Source organism: Bombina bombina, chromosome 5 (assembly GCF_027579735.1).
Source record: "Bombina bombina isolate aBomBom1 chromosome 5, aBomBom1.pri, whole genome shotgun sequence".
In the NCBI taxonomy this organism is placed as follows: domain Eukaryota; kingdom Metazoa; phylum Chordata; class Amphibia; order Anura; family Bombinatoridae; genus Bombina; species Bombina bombina.
The window spans coordinates 117,178,210-117,200,867 of NC_069503.1; the positions used below are offsets into that span (position 1 = coordinate 117,178,210).

At 41.8% G+C, this 22,658-nt stretch overlaps 2 protein-coding genes across 2 annotated transcripts in view; both read right to left on the reverse strand.

Annotated features, from left to right (window-relative positions):
• The window catches only part of LOC128660048 (oocyte zinc finger protein XlCOF6-like), a 324,095-nt gene that overhangs the window by 300,560 nt on the left and 877 nt on the right, over nucleotides 1-22,658 (reverse strand). The gene's annotated exons all lie outside the window — the stretch shown is intronic.
• On the reverse strand, nucleotides 18,120-19,831 carry LOC128660049 (gastrula zinc finger protein XlCGF26.1-like). The gene has a single exon (XM_053713648.1). The coding sequence runs from the start codon at nucleotides 19,817-19,819 to the stop codon at nucleotides 18,314-18,316; it is 1,506 nt and encodes a 501-aa protein (XP_053569623.1). The 5' UTR covers nucleotides 19,820-19,831; the 3' UTR covers nucleotides 18,120-18,313.

Here is a 22,658-nt window from a genome sequence, read left to right on the forward strand (position 1 = left end):
TCATGTCTACAAGCAAGCCTGCCATATTCATGATGTCCATGCCTAATATACCCAAACATTCCTGAGTTAAGGAATCACATACATATAAAGAAACAAAAATAAATAGTGTTCTCTCCTATGTGTATGGGAATTATTTTTGTTTGACAAGCCTTTTCTGTTGTGCCATTGAATGCAAACAAATTGATTACCTCTCCTGACAGGGGAATATCATTACTCTCAACAGAAGGCATCAGAGATACTGAAGCTCCTGTATCTACCAAAAATTTCACATGATAGCAGTTTATTACACCCTCTAGGACTACATCAACTACCATTCTACCATCCGGTAAAATTTGTAAGGGAGCAAGATGATTTAATTGCACTAGATCAGTATTTATACTTTGAATTTCAACTTTATCTTGTGCTGTGGAAGTCCTAGGGGGGGCACACCTTCATGCATCATTATGTGTAAGCTCTTTCATTGCCTTAATACACCCTTCATAAGGTCTTGTCTTATCTGTCTCAGGTGGAGGTGCAGATGGTGTTAGTGTGCTGACAGTCTGAGTGTGAGTTCTATCTCTCTCTCCTTTCTCTCTCTCTTCTCTCCCCATTAAGCCTGATTCCATTCTCCTTTCCCTTATTCTCATCATATCTCTTATTCTCCTCATACCTCTTATTCTCCTCATACCTCTTTTTTTCTACAATCCCTCTTTATGTGACCTGGCTTTCCGCAGTAATAACATTCTGGTACCCTGTATTCATTATTCCATTTTCTGCGTGCCACATAAGATACTTGTCTATCAACAATCTCATCATCACTACTGTTACTTTCTTTTTTAACATAAAATACATTGGCAGTTGGCTGTTTAGTTTGTCCCAATCTTATCAGATCTTTCATTATTCCTTGAGCGGCGTCTAAAATTGTGGCAGCATCACCAGCTCTCAATCTGATATCATTGGGCAAACCATTTATGCGAGAGACAAAATCAGAAACACTCTGTTGGTGATCATCATCAGTCATAACACTTGTGTCTAATCTCATTACCAAACACCATGCTTTTAGAAACATACGTGCACAAGTTCTGATATCATCTTTGATATCCATTTTGAGAGAGTCCAGAGCAGATGGGTTTAGTCTGTTAACTCCAGTCACGGCTTTAACAACCCAAACCAATGTTTGTGAATCATCTGGATACTTGTCTGCAAAATGGTTTTCATCACTCATAGCTTGTTCCCAATCTGAACTGTCAGACATTGTATTATAGGTGTGCTCAGTAAAGTAATTCTGTACCAATTCACTTAAATGAGCAGGTAGCCACATAGTTAAACATTGCCATACCAATACATCATCAAATCCTGTTTTACCCATTTCTCCCTCAAAAATCATACAATTATAAAATGGACTTTTGTCTTTTTCAAACTTTGGCAATTTCTCAACCAGTTTCATCAATTTAGGTTTGTTATATTCTTCACCTTCCCTTCCCATGTACCTTCCCAAATATGCTCTCGGAGCTTTGTTAATTTCAACTTTCTCTTTTCTTTCAATACCTTTCGGTATCCCATATTTACTCTGGGTTCTCTCCTATCCTCAGGAGTCTGTTGTGTATCTAAAAAAAATCTGTTACAGCATTTTTAGTAGCATCAAAATGTTCCTCCAGTATGTCTAGAGATTCTTCATTGAATTTTAAAGTTTTGTATGTTGATTCTAGTGCTTTAGCTAACAATTCAGGATCAACTGTGCCTAACTCTTCTTTTGATGCTGTTTTGTAATGATTAAGAGCTTTGTCTACTTCATCTCTAACTCTTTTGTTTGATTCCCTAATTTCTTTAATATCAATGGTTAGTGCTGGAAACTGTTTTAATCCTTTCTTTATAGGGGTAGAAGTAGACTTTGTGGGTGATTGGGAGATAACCCATATTTTATTCAGTAATTTTCTCTGTTTTGTGGCATTTACACAATTTTTACAATCTGGGTTTATCGGAGTAGCAGCATTTAACTGTTCAAATTTTGTATCAACTGCTAACCATCCCTTACAAAAAACACCCACTTTATGTTTATGCTTTTGTCTGATTGAACGCTTTCTTTCAATTTCTCCAATTTTTTCTATACATTGTTCTTTATAATCTAGCCACACATCATCCCAATTATTTCCCTTTACAGAAAAAGGTACATTACAGTCTTTAGCTTTTTTCTCAAGCCATTCTAAAGCCATTATTAAGAGCTGGGCTAAATTAGCCACTCACCAGGACCGTGGATGTGGTCTTGAAGGTGTAGAAAGCGTGCACTCAATCCACCCTTCACTGGATAAGTTTTGTCTGGAGACACCCCTCGCCACTACGTAGATTCTAGGCGTTTTTTTCTTATTTCAGTATTCCTTATTCTTGGTTGTTCCTTTGCAGCAAGTCTCCTACTGCTTCTGAAATTCCGACAGGGTGCTGGTTCAGTCTCCTTTGTCCCTTTAAGTACTTTTGGTTCCTTTAAGTATTGTGTCCCTCTCCTCAGGACAATACTGTAATGTCTCTGTTGCAGAATTTCTTGTAGCCGGGAAGCTGAAGAGGAGATAGGCACAGTTCAACCCCACCCTCCTTTTTAGGGAGGCATGAGAAAAACTAGTACCTAGTAGACCCCTCTTTCAGGCCGCAATTCTCCACCAATATGTTACAGATTTCTGCAATGTTGTTATTCTTCTTTGCTCAGAGAGACACTTACAGCAATACTTGTTTTCAGATGTTACTTTTATTCTGGTTTCCTTCAGCCGACAAACAGCAATGAGAATCTTACATTACACATGCATGTGTGGCTAACTGTTGATTCCAGTAGATTCTGATTACATAAAAGATTATATAGCTTTTATACATTTACTGTAATATAGGATTCAATGAGAGGACGTCTGGCCAACATTTGTTGATAAAGATCTGTCAGCATTGAGGCCCTTGTAAGTCGTAAATTCTGATAACCAGTGAAAGAAACATAGGATGGAAAAGGTCATCCTGAATGTACTATTATATCTTTCTACTATTCAAGGACCATAAGTTTGCCAGATGTCAGGGTTTACGACTTCTAAATACATGGAAAGTGCCAAATATTAGATATTTATTGCATGCACAAATAGAATTATGAAGAAAAGCATGAATACATCATTGATAATATCAATACCAAAAGAACCAGCTTATTTATTAATGAATGCACAATACGGCTAATTTAATATCACTCCTGGCAAGCATACGGTGAATCTCTCATTACAAGAGACACAGAAAATACAGAAAAATAGTGTAATTTTAAAGTTAACCCATTCTCACCATTTAACTCTTTCTATTCCTTTCTATGTCAGTTCTATATCAAATATGACTGAACATACCTCATTGCTGTATAGCAAGAAACTCCTCAGCTCATGTGGGAACAGCAGTGGACCTTAGTTACAAATGCTAAGATCATCATCCTCCAGGCAGAAATCTTCATCTATGTCCTGCCTGAGAGTAAACAGTACAACACCGGCACCATTAAAAATAACAAACACTTGATTGAAGATAAAATAAAACTAACAGTTTAACACTTCTTCTCTTTACTCTTCCTGCTTAGAGCCAGCAAAGGAGAATGACTGGGGGGTGGAGTTAAGGGGGGAGCTATATAGACAGCTCTGCTGTGGTGCTCTCTTTGCTACTTCCTGTCAGGAAGGACAATATCCCACAAGTTAGGATGAATCCGTGGACTCGGTACATCATGCAAAAGAAAAATATTTTTATTGAAAGGGACAAGACAAGGGTGTCCACTCTCTCCTTTCCTCTCCAATATTCCTATTGAGCCATTAGTTATTTATCTGTGACAGATAATGAAAAGTATCCATATAAGGGGTTAGAATGTAGTATTATCTTTTTACACACACAATTTAATGATCTTTCTGAGTGGCACTCAGCCCAGCATCCCTTTATTTTAAAAAGTTATTCAGGAATACAGTTTGTTCTCAGGATACAACATTAATTTTGATAAAACTGATATGTGGGTAACACTTTAAAGGGAAGTTATCTTAGTCACCCTTTTAAAGAGGTTGAACATATTAAGCAACTACAAATGATGCCAGATGTCTTTATACGTACATAATAAAATAAATACTACTTTGAACAGGATTTAAAATCTTTATATTTTCCTTCCTCTACTATAACTTTTAATCTTAAGAAAGAGAAAGACTCGGAATCCCCTTAATCTTTTAGATCATTCTACTTATTAAAAAAATATATTACAAACTTTTAATGTAAAACATTACAAAGAGATTGAAAAAAAAAAATGTAAACCTCTTGATTCATATTGCTCAATCTGGCTTTATGCTTGGTAGAAATCCTGTGAAAAAAGGAAATGTATGCTTACCTGATAAATTTATTTCTTTTACGATATGACGAGTCCACAGATTTCATCCTTACTTATGGGATTACGCCTCCAGGAAGTGGCAAAGAGCACCACAGCAGAGCTGTATATATAGCTCCTCCCTTCCCTCCCACTCCAGTCATTCGACCGAAGTTAGGAAGAGAAAGGAAAAGCCAAAAATGCAGAGGTGACTGAAGTTTAACAAAAAATTACCTGTCTTAGAAATGACAGCGTGGGCAGTGGACTCGTCATATCGTAAAATAAATAAATTTATCAGGTAAGCATAAATTTCCTTTTCTTTTACAAGATATGACGAGTCCACGGATTTCATCCTTACTTATGGGATACAATACCAAAGCTATAGGACACGGATGAAAGGGAGGGACAAGACAGGAACCTAAACGGAAGGCACCACTGCTTGAAGAACCTTTCTCCCAAAACCAGCCTCAGATGAAGCAAAAGTGTCAAATTTGTAAAATTTGGAAAAAGTGTGAAGAGACGACCAAGTTGCCGCCTTGCAAATCTGTTCAACAGAAGCATCGTTTTTAAATGCCCATGAGGAAGCCACAGCAGTAGTGGAATGAGCCGTAATTCTTTCAGGAGGCTGCTGTCCAGCAGTCTCATATGCCAGACGGATGATACTCTTCAGCCAAAAAGAAAGAGAGGTAGCCATAGCTTTCTGGCCCCTACGCTTTCCAGAAAACACAACAAATAAAGAAGATGATTAACGAAATTCTTTAGTCACCTGCAAGTAAAACTTCAGGGCACGGACCACGTCCAAGTTATGCAACAAACGCTCCTTCTTAGAAGAAGGATTAGGACACAATGAAGGAACAACAATTTCCTGATTAATATTCTTATTAGAAACAACCTTAGGAAGAAAACCAGGCTTAGTACGTAAAACCACCTTATCAGAATGAAAAATAAGATAAGGAGAGTCACATTGTAACGCTGAAAGCTCGGAAACTCTATGAGCAGAGGAAATAGCAACCAAAAAAAAAAACCTTCCAAGATAACAACTTAATATCTATTGAATGCATGGGTTCAAACGGAACCCCTTGAAGAACCTTAAGAACTAAATTCAAACTCCAGGGTGGAGCAATTGGTCTAAACACAGGCTTGATTCTGGTCAGAGCCTGACAAAAAGACTGAACGTCTGGAACCTCTGCCAAATGCTTGTGTAGTAAAATCGACAAAGCAGAAATTTGTCCCTTTAAGGAACTAGCTGATAACCCCTTCTCCAATCCTTCTTGGAGAAAAGATAAAATTCTGGTAATCCTAACTCTACTCCATGATTAGCCCTTGGATTCGCACCAATAAAGATATTTATGCCATATCTTATGGTAAATCCTCCTAGTGACAGGCTTACCTGCCTGAATCAAAGTATCAATGACCGAATCAGAGAACCCCCGCTTAGATAAAATCAAGCATTCAATCTCCAAGCAGTCAGCTGCAGAGAAACTAGATTCGGATGTTGGAAGGGTCCCTGATTGAGAAGGTCCTGCCTCAATGGAAGCTTCCACTGCGGCAGAGAGGACATGTCCACTAGATCGGCATACCAAGTCCTGCGAGGCCATGCAGGCGCAATAAGAATAACCAAAGCCTTCTCCTGTTTGATCCGTGCAATCACCCGGGGAAGGAGAGCAAACGGTGGAAACACATTAGCTAGGTTGAACGACCAAGGCACTGCCAAAGCATCTATCAGTTCGGCCTGAGGATCCCTTGACCTGGATCCGTATCTTGGGAGCTTGGCATTATGGCGAGATGCCATCAGATCTAAATCCTGTCTGCCCCATCTGAGAATCAGAGTAGCAAAGACCTCTGGATGAAGTTCCCACTCCCCCGGATGAAACGTCTGTCTGCTTAAAAAGTCCACTTCCCAGTTGTCCACTCCTGGGATGTAGATTGTTGACAGATAACAAGAGCGAGCCTCTGCCCATTGAATTATCTTGGATACTTATCTCATCGCTAAGGGACTCCTTGTTCCTCCCTGAATGATTGATGTAAGCCACAGTCGTAATGTTGTCGGATGAATTTGGCCGAAGCCAACTGAGGCCAAGCCTGAAGCGCATTTAATATTGCTCTCAATTCCAGAATATTGATTGGAAGTAGAGACTCCGACTGAGTCCACACACCCTGAGCCTTCAGGGAATTTCAGACTGCACCCCAACCTAGTAGACTGGCGTCCGTTGTCACTATCACCCATGAGGGTCTGCGGAAGCACGTCCCTTGGGACAGATGATCCGGCGACTACCACCAAAGAAGAGAGTCTCTTGTCTCCTGATCCAGATCTATCTGAGGAGACAAATTTGCATAATCTCCATTCCACTGCCTGAGCATGCTCAGTTGTAGTGGTCTGAGATGAAAACGAGCAAACGGAATGATGTCCATTGCCGCGACCATCAATCCAATTACCTCCATGCACTAAGCCACTGATGGCCGAGTATTGGACTGAAGGGCCCGGCATGTATTCAGAATCTTTAATTTTCTGACCTCCGTCAAGAAAATCTTCATGGATATGGAATCTATTAGAGTTCCCAAGAAGGAAAACCTTGTCTGTGGAATTAATGAACTCTTTTCTAGATTCACCTTTCACCCATGAGTCCTCAAAAAGGACAGAACCATGTCTGTATGAGACCTTGTCAGATGGTAAGACGATGCCTGGATCAGAATATCATCCAGATAAGGCGCCACTGCAATGCCCCACGGCCTGAGAACCACCAGAAGGGACCCTAGAACCTTCATGAAGATCCTGGGTGCTGTGGCCAACCCGAAGGGAAGAGCCACAAACTGAAAATGTTTGTCCAGAAAGGCAAACTTTAGGAACTGGTGATGATCCTTGTGGATAGGAATATGAAGATATGCATCCTTGAAGTCCACGGTAGTCATATATTGACCCTCCTGGATCAATGGCAGAATTGTTCGAATGGTCTCCATCTTGAAGGATGGGACCCTGAGAAACTTGTTTAGACTTTTTAGATCTAAAATAGGTCGAAACGTGCCCTCTTTCTTGTGGACCACGAAATGATTTGAGTAAAAACCCTGCCCCTGTTCCAGTCTTGGAACGGGACGAATTACTTCCATAGTAGAGAGGTCTTTTACACAACGTAAGAACGCCTCTCTTTTTATCTGGTCTACAGACAATCATGAAAGCAGAAACCTCCCCTTAGGGAGAGAATTTTTGAATTCCAGTTGATACCCTTGGGCCACGATTTCCAGTGTCCAGGGGTCCTGAACATCTCATTCCCAAGCCTGGGCAAAGAGAGAAAGTCTGCCCCCTACTAGATCCAGTCCCGGATCGGGGGCCGCCCCTTCATGCTGTCTTGATAGCAGCAGCGGGCTTCTTGGGTTGTTTACCCTTGTTCCAAGCCTGGTTGGGTCTCCAGATGGACTTGGCCTGAGCAAAATTCCCTTCCTGTTTAGCGGAAGATGAGGAAGAAGCGGGGACTCCTTTAAAGTTCGGAAAGGAACGAAAATTATTCTGTTTACCCCTCAGCTTAGCAGTTCTATCCTGAGGTAGGAGATGACCCTTACCTCCCGTAATGTCAGAAATGATTTCTTTCAAGTAAGGCCCGAATAGGGTTTTTCCTTTGAAAGGAATAGCCAAAAGCTTTGACTTAGATGACACATCAGCAGACCAAGATTTTAACCATAACGCTCTACGCACTAAAATGGCAAATCTGGCATTCTTAGCCGCCAATTTGGCAATCTGAAAGGCAGCATCCGTAATAAAAGAATTAGCTAGTTTAAGAGCCTTAATTCTATCTAAAATGTCCTCTAAAGGGAGTCTTAGGAGACCCTTAAAAGGCGTCAAACCAGAAGGCCGCTGCATCGGTAACTGGTACAATGCAGGCCGTTGGTTGTAAAAGGAAACCCTGATGAATAACTTTTTTAGAAGACCCTCCAATTTCTTATCCATAGGGTCCTTGAAAACACAACTGTCCTCAATAGGAATAGTTGTACGCTTAGCCAGGATAGATATAGCTCCCTCCACCTTAGGGACTGTTTGCCAAGAGTCCCGAACAGTGTCAGATATGGGATACATTTTCTTAAAATTAGAAGAAGGTGAAAACGGGATACCCAGTCTTTCCCATTTTCGTGTAATAATTTCCGAGATTCTCTTAGGAACCGGAAAAACATCAGAGTAAGCAGGCACCTCTAAGTATTTGTCCATCTTACACAATTTCTCCGGTGGTACCACAATAGAGTCACAGTCATCCAGAGTCGCTAGAACCTCCCGAAGCAATAGGCGGAGGTGTTCAAGCTTAAATCTAAAGGACATGACATCCGAATCCGTCTGAGGTAACACACTTCCCGAATCGGAAAGTTCCCCCTCAGACAGACGTTCCCTGACCCCCAATTCAGATCCCTGTGAGGGTACATCGGAAATAGCCAACAAAGCATCAGAGTTCGCAGTATTCACATTGACTTCTGTCCTGCTGCAATTACCCTGATAAAACTTCTGTAAGGGTAGATGACATAACTGCAGCCATATCCTGCAGAGTAAATGAAGTAGATGCAGTTAAAGAACCCGCCGTCGCTTGGGTGGGCGTTAAAGGTTGTGACGCTTGGGGAGAAAGTAGCGGCATACCCTGGTTCTCATCAGCATGAGAATCATCCTTAGGCACACTTTCCCTAAAGAAAATCTGCTCTTTACATTGTAAGGCCCTTTCAGTACATGAAGGACAAAAAGTAAGAGGGGGTTCCACATTGGCATCTAAACACATAGAACAGGTAACTTCCAGAAGTTCAGACATGTTAAACAGATTAGCAATAACAATAATAGTCGTTCTTTACTTGATATATTGAGCTCTGAAGTCAAATTACATAGACAAAAAATTTGTAACTAAAACGTGTACTGCGCCTTTAACCCCTTAACGACCAAGGACGTACGCCACACGTCCTCAAAAAAAATACACTTAATGACCGAGGACGTGTGGCGTACGTCCTTGGTCTGGAAAGCAGCTGGAAGCGATCCTGCTTGCTTCCAGTTGCTTTCCGGTTATTGCAGTGATGCCTCGATATTGAGGCATCCTGCAATAACCTTTTTTAGCAATCCGGTGCAGAGAGAGCCACTCTGTGGCCCTCTCTGCACCGGACATCACCGGCTAGTTCCGTTGGTGGGTGGGAGCCGGTTCGGGAGGCGGGTGGCGGCAATCGTTGGCCGTGATGATGTGTAGGGGGGCGGGATCGTGGGCGGGGGTGATCAGAGGCGCGCACGGGCGCGCGCACGTGCACGGGAGGGCGGGGGCGGGCGCGCGCACAGGGAGGGAGCGGGTGGGAACCGCTACACTACAGAAAAATTATGTGTGATAAGTTGCAAAAAATATTTTTAACTATGTAAAAATAAATTAGTCAGGGGGTGGGGGATTGGTCTGTGGCGGGGGGGGAAGCTACACTACAGAAAAACAGGAAAAAACAAAAAAAAAAACATTTTTTTTTGCAAACTGGGTACTGGCAGACAGCTGCCAGTACCCAAGATGGCCCCCAATAAGGCAGAGGGGGAGGTTAGAGAGCTGTTTTGGGGGGGATCAGGGAGGTTGGGGGCTAAGGGGGGATCCTACAAAGTAGCATATGTAAATATGCTAAAGATGTATTTAATTTTTTTTAAAAAAACTTTTATTTTAGTACTGGCAGACTTTCTGCCAGTACTTAAGATGGCGGGGACAGTTGTGGGGTGGGGGAGGGAAGGGAGCTGTTTGGGAGGGATCAGGGGGTCTGATGTGTCAGGTGGGAGGCTGATCTCTACACTAAAGCTAAAATTAACCCTGCAAGCTCCCTACAAACTACCTAATTAACCCCTTCACTGCTAGCCATAATACACGTGTGATGCGCAGCAGCACTTAGCGGCCTTTTAATTACCAAAAAGCAACGCCAAAGTCATATATGTCTGCTATTTCTGAACAAAGGGGATCCCAGAGAAGCATTTACAACCATTTGTGCCATCATTGCACATGCTGTTTGTAAATAATTTCAGTGAGAAACCTAAAATTGTGAAAAATTTAGCGTTTTTTTTAATTTGATTGCATTTGGCGGTGAAATGGTGGCATGAAATATACCAAAATGGGCCTAGATCAATACTTGAGGTTGTCTACTACACTACACTGAAGCTAAAATTAACCCTAGAAGCTCCCTACATGCTCCCTAATTAACCCCTTCACTGCTGGGCATAATACACGTGTGGTGCGCAGTCGCATTTAGCAGCCTTCTAATTAGTAAAAAGCAAAACCAAAGCCATATATGTCTGCTATTTATGAACAAAGGGGATCCCAGAGAAGCATTTACAACCATGTATGCTATAATTGCATAAGTTTTTTGTAAATAATTTCAGTGAGAAAACTAAAGTTTGTGAAAAAAATTGTGAAAAAGTGAACAATTTTTTTTATTTGATCGCATTTGGCGGTGAAATGGTGGCATGAAATATACCAAAATGGGCCTAGATCAATACTTTGGGATGTCTTCTAAAAAAAAATATATACATGTCAATGGATATTCAGGGATTCCTGAAAGATATCAGTGTCCCAATGTAACTAGCGCTAATTTTGAAAAAAAGTGGTTTGGAAATAGCAAAGTGCTACTTGTATTTATGGCCCTATAACTTGCAAAAAAAGCAAAGAACATGTAAACATTGGGTATTTCTAAACTCAGGACAAAATTTAGAAACTATTTAGCATGGGAGTTTATTGGTGTTTGTAGATGTGTAACAGATTTTGGGGGTCAAAGTTAGAAAAAGTGTGTTTTTATCCATTTATTCCTCATATTTTATAATTTTTTTTATAGTAAATTATAAGATATGATGAAAATAATGGTATCTTTAGAAAGTCCATTTAATGGCGAGAAAAACGGTATATAATATGTGTGGGTACAGTAAATGAGTAAGGGGAAAATTACAGCTAAACACAAACACCGCAGAAATGTAAAAATAGCCTTGGTCCCAAACGGACAGAAAATGGAAAAGTGCTGTGGTCATTAAGGGGTTAAATAATAAAAGCGCAACAATTTTTCTGTTAACAACAAAACAGCGTTTGCGGTAATAAAAATTGCCCTTATGCATCAAAAAAAAAACTTTGCAATATTGCACCGCTTGTTGGCAATGATAATTATCAAATTATTTCGACTTTTATGAAGCTTAACAACTTTATCAAAAGTCTAGGCCCCTGCACATCGCCACAGCTCTGCTGTGGCGCCTACCTGCCCCCAGATCACACTGCTTCGACTGAGATAGCGCTCCTAAGTCCCTCTGTACCCTTTGGAGTACAAAATAACTTAGGCCCCACCGGAGCCCAGGATCTTGCTGCTTGATCCGGATGAAGACTGCGCGACTGAGCGCGTGAAATTAGGCCTCACCCACCGTGGGCGTAACTCGAGCCGCACTTAGGCCAGCATGGGCCGAAAACCAACATGTTGAATATCTCAATATAAACTGTCAAAAACGCCATGTGCCCCTCACAATACACACTTTAACAATCAAAACGCAACAACCATAAATAAAGCTCTCTCCCAGGCCTGTTATTTTTTGATCTAATAACACCAGCTCATGGATTGCAAACCGCATCTCCCAACGTCAGCCCACATATGTATAAGTGAAAAATCACACACACTGATAAATATCAATATAAAAAGGGAATCCAGATACACCATTTTCATTTCATATAGTGCCTACTGATTATCCCTCCCCAGTTAGGGAAAACGTCAGCCTGTTCTGATGTATCAAGTCTCCCCAGAAACAAATGACTGAACATACCTAAATGCTGCTTGTAGCATGATACGGTTCTCCACACTGAAGATATTTCTTTACACTACCTTCAACTGCTCAGTGGAAAGCCAGCCGGATCTTAGATAATGTTTGCTAAGATCATTAACATCAGGGTAGAAAAATAAGATGTCTCACTCCTTTAAGTGACTGAAGATTTCTCCCTGAGAAAAATAGTGCTCACTGGCACCATTTAAAAATAAAAAACTTCTTGATTGAAGAATCTAAACTAACACCTCACTTTACCTCTTCCTAGTACTAACACAGGCAAAGAGAATGACTGGGGTGGGAGGGAAGGGAGGATCTATATATACAGCTCTGCTGTGGTGCTCTTTGCCCCTTCCTGCTAAACAGGAGGCGTAATCCCATGAGGATGAAATCCATGGACTCGTCATATCTTGTAAAAGAAATATACGTAAAGCCTTTTTAGTTTTAGATCATCTTCGGAATAAAGTAACTACTAAGAAGTCACATCATAAGTTTGATTCTGCTTTATTGACAACTAACGCTAAAAAGTAATTTTACTCCATAGAATGGGATTATATGTATTATACTTTAAATTCACAGACCTGAATATTTCAGCTGGCCCACTGGCCTCTGCAATCAGGTATCCTCTGGAAGATAGTTTTCCACCCACCCCATCCCTTACCCCACACACCCCAATCTCATTTCCTCATTTATAGATAGTCTCCCACACAACTTTCATTCTCCTAAACTGACAGCGGCAAACACTGATCAGCACATCCTTCCATTCACTTAACCCTATAGAATACATACTCTCTCTCCCTACAAATAGCTATATATCCCACACTGATAGTATATACTTATTCTGTGAAGTCTTGCACATGCTCAGTAGGAGCTGGTGATGTAAAAAGTGTAAATATAAAAAGACTGTGCACATTTTGTTAATGGAAGTAAATTGGAAAGTTGTTTAAAATTGCTGCTCTATCTGAATGAAAGTTTAATTTTGACTTGAGTGTCCTTTAATCAGATCTCGCTTTATGCCATCTTGCTGTGAATCCTTGTTTAATGAAGATAAGATTGTGACAAATTTAATAAGATAATGATTACCTAGAATATAATTTTATTAATTATCTGTTATTCTTTAAAGTCATTTAAAGGTGCAAAAATGCTCTAATAATAGATCAGTTTATTATTTTACCACTGATTGTATATAACTATGTAGATGATACAAAGAAACAGAAGCGCCACATGGTCTAGCACTGTGCATACTGTTGTAAGATGATATATGAGAAATGTGCACTCACATTTGATGATGCACTCCTCTTGGTGCAAATGGAGCAGGCTGGAATCTAACGGTCACCCAGCAGACGGCCTCCTGTGTGGCTCAAACTGTAATGGTTCAGGATGCGATATCACAGTATAAGAAGCACCAGATATCAGGTTTATAGTAGATAAAAACAACAACCTGTAAAGGATATAATGTAACAGAAGCCCACATGGCCACACACCCTCTCACTATATGGGACTTAAATATTTTTATTTTATTATATCATCCTGTTTATTGTATTCAGTTGTTCACCTTTGTTACAGACTGTTATAATAACTATATCACTGATTTCCATTAGCCCAAGGGCGCCCCCTATTTATTTATTCTTTTATATAACTATGTGTTTAACTCCTGCAATGTCAGCTCTAGAGTGGCACTGTAATACTGGGAGCTAGCTGATAATATATTGTGGGCCAATGACAAGAGGCAAATGTATGTAGCCACCTATCAGCAGTCAGCTCCCAGTAGTACAGTTCTGCTGCTGGGAATATGTACATATTCTTTTTCAGCAAAGGATATCAAAAGAAAAAAGTAAATTTGATAACAGAAGTGAAATTAAAAGGGTCTTAAAATTACAAATTCTATCTGAATCATGAAATGTAATTTCCTATCCATTTAAGTACAGATAATGTCTGTGTATAAAGTCTTGCTGGTAATTAATAATCTGGGTTGGTGTAGGTTGGGGCGTTAATTTGATATTGTTTTAAGTACTGCTAAAGGGACAGTAAAGTGAAAATTAAACTTAAATGTATTGGAAAGAACATGAAATTTCCAACAACTTTCCAATTTAATTATATTATCATTTGTGCTTAGTTCTCTTAGTATCCTTTGTTAAAGAGTAACCCTATGTGAACTCATGAGCATGCACATGTCTTCAGACAGCAGAGTTTGCAACAACATATATAGCATTGTTATACAGTTACAAACACTGCTGCACAGAGTGCTAAATTCACGTGCATGCCCCTAAGCTCATATCAGCCTCCTAGGTTTACTCTTTAACAAATTATACTAAAAGAACAAAGCAAATTAGATAACAGAAGTAAATTGGAAAGTTGGGAAAAATTGCTGCTCTGAATTATCAGTGTTTAACTTTCATTGTCAGATTTGGCTTCTGTATTTGATGATGTTTTCCTAATTATTCTGTGATATTGTGTTTTTAATTATACAAAAAACACAAAATACTGGTCTGGATTACAATCACTTTTTATTTGCAGGAAGAACCATTACATAATTATATAGTCAAAAGGAGCATTACATGATATCTGCACACAATGGTATGAATATACCTAATGGTATAAATATACCTAACCTCTTCTAGCCTGCTCTCCTTCATGCTTGTCTCTCCCATGCCACAGCCACTACCCTCCCGCCTCCTAGCCCTCCCACCTCCCAGTACCTATTTAATGGAAGTTGCTGCGGGACCGTGTGCGGCGCTGGCGCGCCAAAGGCAAGCCCGTCCGCGCCTGGCCCGCATCCAGTGCCACTAACCCTGGCTCCCACAACCACCGCCACTTCTCCTCCCTCCGAACAACAAACTTGCCAGTCACCTCTCACGCCTTCTCCTCCCTCAGAACCACTAACCTGCCAGTCACCTCACGCAAAAACAACCGCAACCACCTCAACTGCATCCTCCTCAACACCCACTCCGTCCGCAAGCACGCTGTCAAAATCTGGAACCTTCTCAACTCCACCTCCCCGGACGTTGCCTTCCTTACTGAAACCTGGCTGAACCCCACATCAATGGCGGACATCGCCATCCCCGACGGATACAAGATCTCCCACAAGGACCCCAGCAACCGACCGGGAGGAGGCATCGCCATCGTCCACAAACACTCCCTCCATGTCACAACCAGCTCTGACTACCACTCACCAGGCTTGGAACACCTACACTTCAAGATCCAGGTCAGTCACAACACTACCCTCCATGGCACCCTCATCTACAGACCTCCCGGACCTCGTCTTGCCTTCTGTGACTCCATCACCGACCTCATCGCACCCCACGCCCTCCCCTCAACAGACTACATCCTCCTCGGTGACCTCAACTTCCGCCTAGACAACCCCAATGACCACAACACTGCCAACCTCTTAGAAAACCTTGGAACCATCAATCTAAAGCAACTCGTCAACTCCCCAACCCACTCAGCCGGACACACACTCGACCCTATCTTCTCTGCAGGCAACCATATCTCAGTCAACCACATCACTGAACTCCATTGGACCGACCACCATTGCATACATTTTTCCTTCAACAAACCCACCGCACACCTCCGGCAGCACCACCCACCCACTGGAACAACATCACCGAAGACCAACTGCACTCCACCCTGAACAAGTGCCCCCCAGCTACCTCCACAGATGCCAACTCCTCTGCCCGCAACCTCCACCACTGGCTCACAGACTGCGCCAACACCCTTGCCCCTCTCAAGAAACCGTCCAAACGCCAACCAACCAACAAGGCTAGTTGGTTCACCCCTGCCCTCCAGGACTCCAAACGCCACTGCAGGCGATTGGAAAGGACCTGGAGATCCAGCAAGACCCCCTCAAATAAAACAGCCTACAAAGAAGCCATCACTACCCACCACCACCTCATCAAAACCACAAAGAAGACAGCCATCCAAGATAGAATCAATGCCAATGTCCCCAACAGCAAGGAGCTGTTCACATTCATCAAGGAATTCTCCAATCCCAACAGCAACACCAACGACATCCCACCCTCCCAGGACCTCTGCGATAACCTCGCAATGTACTTCCACCGCAAGATCGTCGACATCTATGACAGCTTTGCGCCCCAGAACTTGCCTACCCACCTACTCCCACCGATACCTCACCCAAATACACCACCGCCTACCCCCCACTGACCATCTGGAGCCCCCTCACCACAGAGGACACCATCAGGATCATGAGATCGATCCACTCCGGAGCACCCTCGGACCCATGCCCGCATCACATTTTCAACAAAGCGGGTGACACCATCACCCCCGAGCTCTGCAGCACCATCAACTGCTCCATCAAAACCGGCACCTTCCCGGATGACTGGAAGCACGCAGAATTAAAACCCCTACTGAAAAAACCCACGGCTGACCCAATGATCCGAAGAACTACCGCCCAATCTCTTTGCTCCCCTTTGCGGCCAAAGTCATCGAGAAGTCCATCAACACGTAACTCGTTGACTACATCGAAGCCAACCACACCCTGGACCCCTCCCAATTTTCAGGAGCAACCACAGCACCGAGACCGCCCTACTCACCGCCACAGACGACATCCTCGCCCTACTCGACCAAGGAGAGACCGCCGCCCTCATTCTCCTAGACCTCTCAGCAGCATTCGACACTGTCTCCCATCTCACCCTCTGCAACCGACTACACGATGCCGGCATACGCGACAAAGCCCTGGAATGGATCACCTCCTTCCTCAGCAGCAGAACCCAGAAAGTTAGACTCCAAGCCCACAGAAATCAGCTGTGGTGTACCCCAAGGCTCTTCTCTGAGCCCCACCCTATTACAACATCTACATGGCCCCTCTCTCCGCCATCGCCCGACGACACGACCTCAACATCGTCTCCTACGCCCAGCTAATCATATCACTCACCAGTGACCCCACCACCGCCAAGAGAAACGTCCACGAAGGGCTGACAGCAGTCGCCATCTGGATGAACTACAACTGCCTAAAGCTGAACGCAGACAAGACCGAAGTCCTCCTCCTCGGTCCCACCACATCCGCTTGGAATAACTCCTGGTGGCCCATAGCCCTCGGACACCCTGCAACCCCCACCGACCATGCACGAAATCTAGGCGTCATCCTGGACTCATCGCTCTCCATGGACCGACAAATCAACGCCATCTCTTCTGCATGCTTCCACACACTTCACCTGCTGCGAAAGAGCTTCAAATGGATCCCAACCGAGACCAGGAAGACTGTCACTCACGCCCTCGTCAGCAGCCGACTGGACTATGGTAACGCACTCTACGCCGGCACCACCATCAAGCTCCAAAAGAGACTACAGCACATCCAGAACTCCTCAGCCAGACTAATCCTTGACATCCCTCGTCAATGCCACATCACCAAATACCTGCGGGACCTGCACTGGCTCCCCATCAACAAAAGAATAACCTTCAAGCTTCTCACCCACGCATTCAAGGCCCTCCACAACATCGGTCCCGAATACTTGAACCACCGCGTTACCTTCTACACCCCTGCCAGACAACTTCGATTGGCCGACCAAGCACTCACTGTCATCCCCCGCATCAGGAAAACCACAGCGGGAGGCAGATCCTTCTCTCACCTGGCTGCCAAGACTTGGAACACCCTCCCACTGCACCTTAGACAAGCTACCACCCTAACTAAGTTCAGAAAGGACCTCAAGACTTGGCTCTTCGACTGAACTGCAACCCTTAGCGCCTTGAGACCCTTACGGGTGAATAGCCATGCTTTACAAGAACCCAGATGTCAATCATTTGAGACTGATCTTGTTTATTTAAGTTTCTAAAGCTCTATTCATATAAAAACTGCTTTATTCTGTCAATGTAACTATTTTCTCCCCTATGTGAACTAAACGTACAACTCCTAACACTGACATATTAATAAACAACACTGCGGTGCTTTGGTGGTGAATGGTTGTGTAAACTGGTCAGTATGAGGACAAATCTGTATATTCCTGTGTGGTGTTTGTATTCACATTGATATGAGAGAAACTGAGGTGCACATATATAGAGGAACAAAGGACAGCAGGAGAGCACTTCCAATCTGGGGGTTTTATAACTGGGATTTAGAAAGTATTATTTACAATATTATCCTTTTTGATGCTTCTATTTAGAGAGTTTGTAAAGTTTATTTGTGTGTAAATATTTGGTGTTTTGTGATCCTGGATTTCAATAAAAAAACTTTTTCCACTTTCTAAACATGTGAAAGGTTTCTTCCCTTGTGAATCCTTTCATGCTTTTTCAGATGAATCATTTCTGTAAAACGTTTTCCACACTGTACATGTGAAAGACTTTTCCCCTGTGTGACTCCTTTCATGTTTTCTCAGACTTCTATTTTCTGTAAAACTTTTTCCACACTCTGTACATGTGTAAGGCTTTTCCCCTGTGTGACTCCTTTCATGTTTTCTCAGACTTCTATTTTCTGTAAAACTTTTTCCACACTCTGTACATGTGTAAGGCTTTTCCCCTGTGTGAATCCTTTCATGAGTTTTCAGACTACCCAGCTGTGTAAAACCTTTTCCACACTCTGTACATGTATAAGGCTTTTCCCCTGTGTGACTCCTTTCATGTTTTCTCAGACTTCTATTTTCTGTAAAACTTTTTCCACACTCTGTACATGTGTAAGGCTTTTCCCCTGTGTGAATCATTTCATGAGTTTTCAGAATACCTAGCTGTATAAAACTTTTTCCACACTCTGTACAAGTGAAAGGCTTTTCTCCTGTGTGAATCCTTTCATGTTTTCTCAGACTACTCTTTACTGTAAAACATTTTCCACACTCTGTACATGTGAAAGTCTTTTCTCCTGTGTGAATCCTTTCATGAGTTTTCAGAATACCTAGCTGTATAAAACTTTTTCCACACTCTGTACAAGTGAAAGGCTTTTCTCCTGTGTGAATCCTTTCATGTTTTCTCAGACTACTCTTTCCTGTAAAACTTTTTCCACACTCTGTACAAGTGAAAGGCTTTTCTCCTGTGTGAATCCTTTCATGTTTTCTCAGACTACTCTTTACTGTAAAACTTTTTCCACACTCTGTACATGTGAAAGGCTTTTCTCCTGTGTGAATCCTTTCATGAGTTTTCAGACAATCCATATGTCTAAAACTTTTTCCACACTCTGTACATGTGAAAGGCTTTACTCCTGTGTGAATCCTTTCATGAGTTTTCAGACTATCCATTTGTGCAAAACTGTTTCCACACTCTGTACATATGTAAGGCTTTTCTCCTGTGTGAATCCTTTCATGTTTATTCAGATCACTCTTTCCTGTAAAACTTTTTCCACACTCTGTACATGTGAAAGGCTTTTCTCCTGTGTGAATCCTTTCATGAGTTTTCAGACTATCCATTTGTGCAAAACTTTTTCCACACTCTGTACATGTGTAAGGCTTTTCCCTTGTGTGATTCCTTTCATGTTTATTCAGATCACTCTTTCCTGTAAAACTTTTTCCACACTCTGTACATGTGAAAGGCTTTTCTCTGTGAATCCTTTCATGTTTTCTCAGACTACTGTTTCCTATAAAACTTTTTCCACACTCTGTACAGCTAAATGATTTCTCCCCTGTGTGGGTCCTTTCATGAGCTATAAGTTTTGTCATTTGTATAAAACATTTGTCACACTCAGTACATGTGTGTGGCTTCTCACCTGTGTGAATTTTGTGGTGTTCTAGGAGATGAAACTTATATCTAAAGCTTTTCTCACATTCTGTACATTTGAAAGGTCTCTCCTTTTTATGAATCATTTGGCTAGACTGTAGACTTTTCTCTTCTTTAAAAATTTTTGAAAACCCAGTAAATGTTTGTGGCTTATCCTCAGGGATAATCATTTCACTAGATAAGGCATAATTATTGTCTTCTTGTTTGATGACTAAATTACTCTCTGTACATAATGATTGCTGCCCAGTTCCTGCCAATTCACCATCTCCTTTAAATATCTGCTGTGATTTCCCCAATGTTTGTGAGTATTCATTAGTGTCTAAAAATTTTGGAGTCTGTGGTATCATTCTGATGCTTCCTGTAGTGAGGGATGAATATGAACTATTCATGTGTTTGTCTACAAAGAAATAAAGAAAAATAACAATATTTATTATTTAGAATATAATAAATCTCAATAAAAAAAATCATATTCTTTTATACGCAACAAAATATCTTCCATTTTGTGTTTATTTTTAAATGTATTTACCTGTAAATCACAAATTAAAAAAATGATGACAAAGAATGTTGCATAATGTTCTCAGCCAGGGAACAAGTACATCTGTATTCTGGGCAAGAGAGGTGGCACCCACCATCCTCATTTAACATTGCACAAGCAAGTGCACATACAGTGCTGCATGGCTCATGCTCAACAAGTTAGGTGAGAACATGATGTCTTAATTATCACAGACTATTAATCAGTGTGAGATGTTTTCAGAGGGTAAGAAGCAGAGATTTTACAATACTTTTAAGCTTTTAGCTGTGGTTGTTTAATTTATATAAACAGCCAAAAACTTTATTAGTTTAATAATATTTACTGCAAAATTAAGCAGACAAATCAGTGGGGGTTCTGGGGTGGGGAACAAGGTAGTCATTTAAGTGTAGTTATGGGTGTTCCATGAGCGAGGTCAGGGCAGGAGAAGTTGGAGTTGCAGTTGTTCTAAGTTCAGAAGTCTGAGGGCGAGGTTAGCCAGTTGTTGGACATGATCGGTCTAAAAGGACAGAGGGGGGAGTAGTATTTTCTTTCATATAATTGGCAAGAGTTCATGAGCTAGTGACGTATAGGAAATACATTCCTACCAGGAGGGGCAAAGTTTTCCAAACCTCAAAATGCCTATAAATACACCTCCCACCACACCCACAACTCAGTTTTACAAACTTTGCCTCCTATGGAGGTGGTGAAGTAAGTTTGTGCTTGATTTGAAAACTACCTCTGCTGATAGTTTTCAGTACGGGTTTGGCTACCTGCTATATGTGGATGGGTATCTTTGATAAGTATGTATCATTATTTAAGACACTCTCAGCTATGGTTTGCCGCTTTATGTATTAATATAAAGTTTTAAATATAAGTATGTTACTTCTATTTGCTATGAGTCAGGTCTACAGGTGAAACTCGAAAAATTAGAATATCGTGCAAAAGTTAATTTATTTCACTAATGCAACTTAAAAGGTGAAACTAATATATGAGATAGACTCATTACATGCAAAGCAAGATAGTTCAAGTTGTGATTTGTCATAATTGTGATGGTTATGGCTTACAGCTCATGAAAACCCCAAATCCACAATCTCAGAAAATTAGAATATTGTGAAAAGGTGCAATATTCTAGGCTCAAAGTGTCTCACTCTAATCAGCTAATTAAGCCATAACACCTGCAAAGGGTTCCTAAATGGTCTCTCAGTCTGGTTCAGTAGGAATCACAATCATGGGAAAGACTGCTGAACTGACAGTTGTGCAGAAATCCACCATTGACACCCTCCATAAGGAGGGAACGCCTGAAAAGGTAATTGCAAAAGAAGTTGGATGTTCCCAAAGTGCTGTATCAAAGCACATTAATAGAAAGTTATGTGGAAGGGAAAAGTGTGGAAGAAAAAGGTGCACAAGCAGCAGGGATTACCGCAGCCTTGAGAGGATTGTCAGGAAAAGGCCATTCAAAAGTGTTGGGGACTTTCACAAGTTATGGACTGAGGCTGAAGTCAGTGCATCAAGAGCCACCACACACAGACGGATCCTGGACATGGGCTTCAAATGTCGTATTCCTCTTGTCAAGCCACTCCTGAACAACAAACGTCAGAAGCGTCTTACCTGGGCTAAAGAAAAACAGACCTGGTCTGTTGCTCAGTGGTCCAAAGTCCTCTTTTCTGATGAGAGCAAATTTTGCATCTCATTTGAAAACCAAGGACCCAGAGTATGGAGGAAGAATGGAGAGGCACACACTGCAAGATGCTTGAAGTCCAGTGTGAAGTTTCCACAGTTTGTGTTGATTTAGGGAGCCATGTCATCTGCCGGTGTTGGTCCACTGTGCATCATTAAGTCCAGGGTCAACGCAGCCATCTACCAGGAGATTTTGGAGCACTTCATGCTTCCTTCCGCAGACGAGCTCTATGGGGATGCCGACTTCATTTTCCAGCAGGACTTGGCACCTGCCCACACTGCCAAAAGCACCAAAACCTTGTTCAATGACCGTGGGATTACTGTGCTTTATTGGTCAGCAAACTCGCCTGACCTGAACCCCATAGAGAATCTATGGGGCATTGCCAAGAGAAAGATGAGAGACATGAGACCGAACAATGTAGAAGAGCTGAAGGCCACTATTGAAGCATCCCAGTCTTCCATAACACTTCAGCAGTGCCACAGACTGATAGCTTCCATGCCACGCCGCATTGAGGCAGTAATTGCTGCAAAAGGGGCCCAGACCAAGTACTGAGTACATACAGTATGCATGCTTATACTTTTCAGAGGTCCGATATTGTTCTATGTACAATCCTTGTTTTATTGATTGCATGTAATATTCAAATTTTCTGAGATTGTGGATTTGGGGTTTTCATGAGCTTTAAGCCATAATCATCACAATTATGACAAATCATGGCTTGAACTATCTTGCTTTGCAT

What these genes read in the sequence shown, in the direction of transcription:
- LOC128660049 (XM_053713648.1), bottom strand. Translation starts at nt 19,819, where the DNA reads ATGATTCATAAAAAGGAGAGACCTTTCAAATGTACAGAATGTGAGAAA.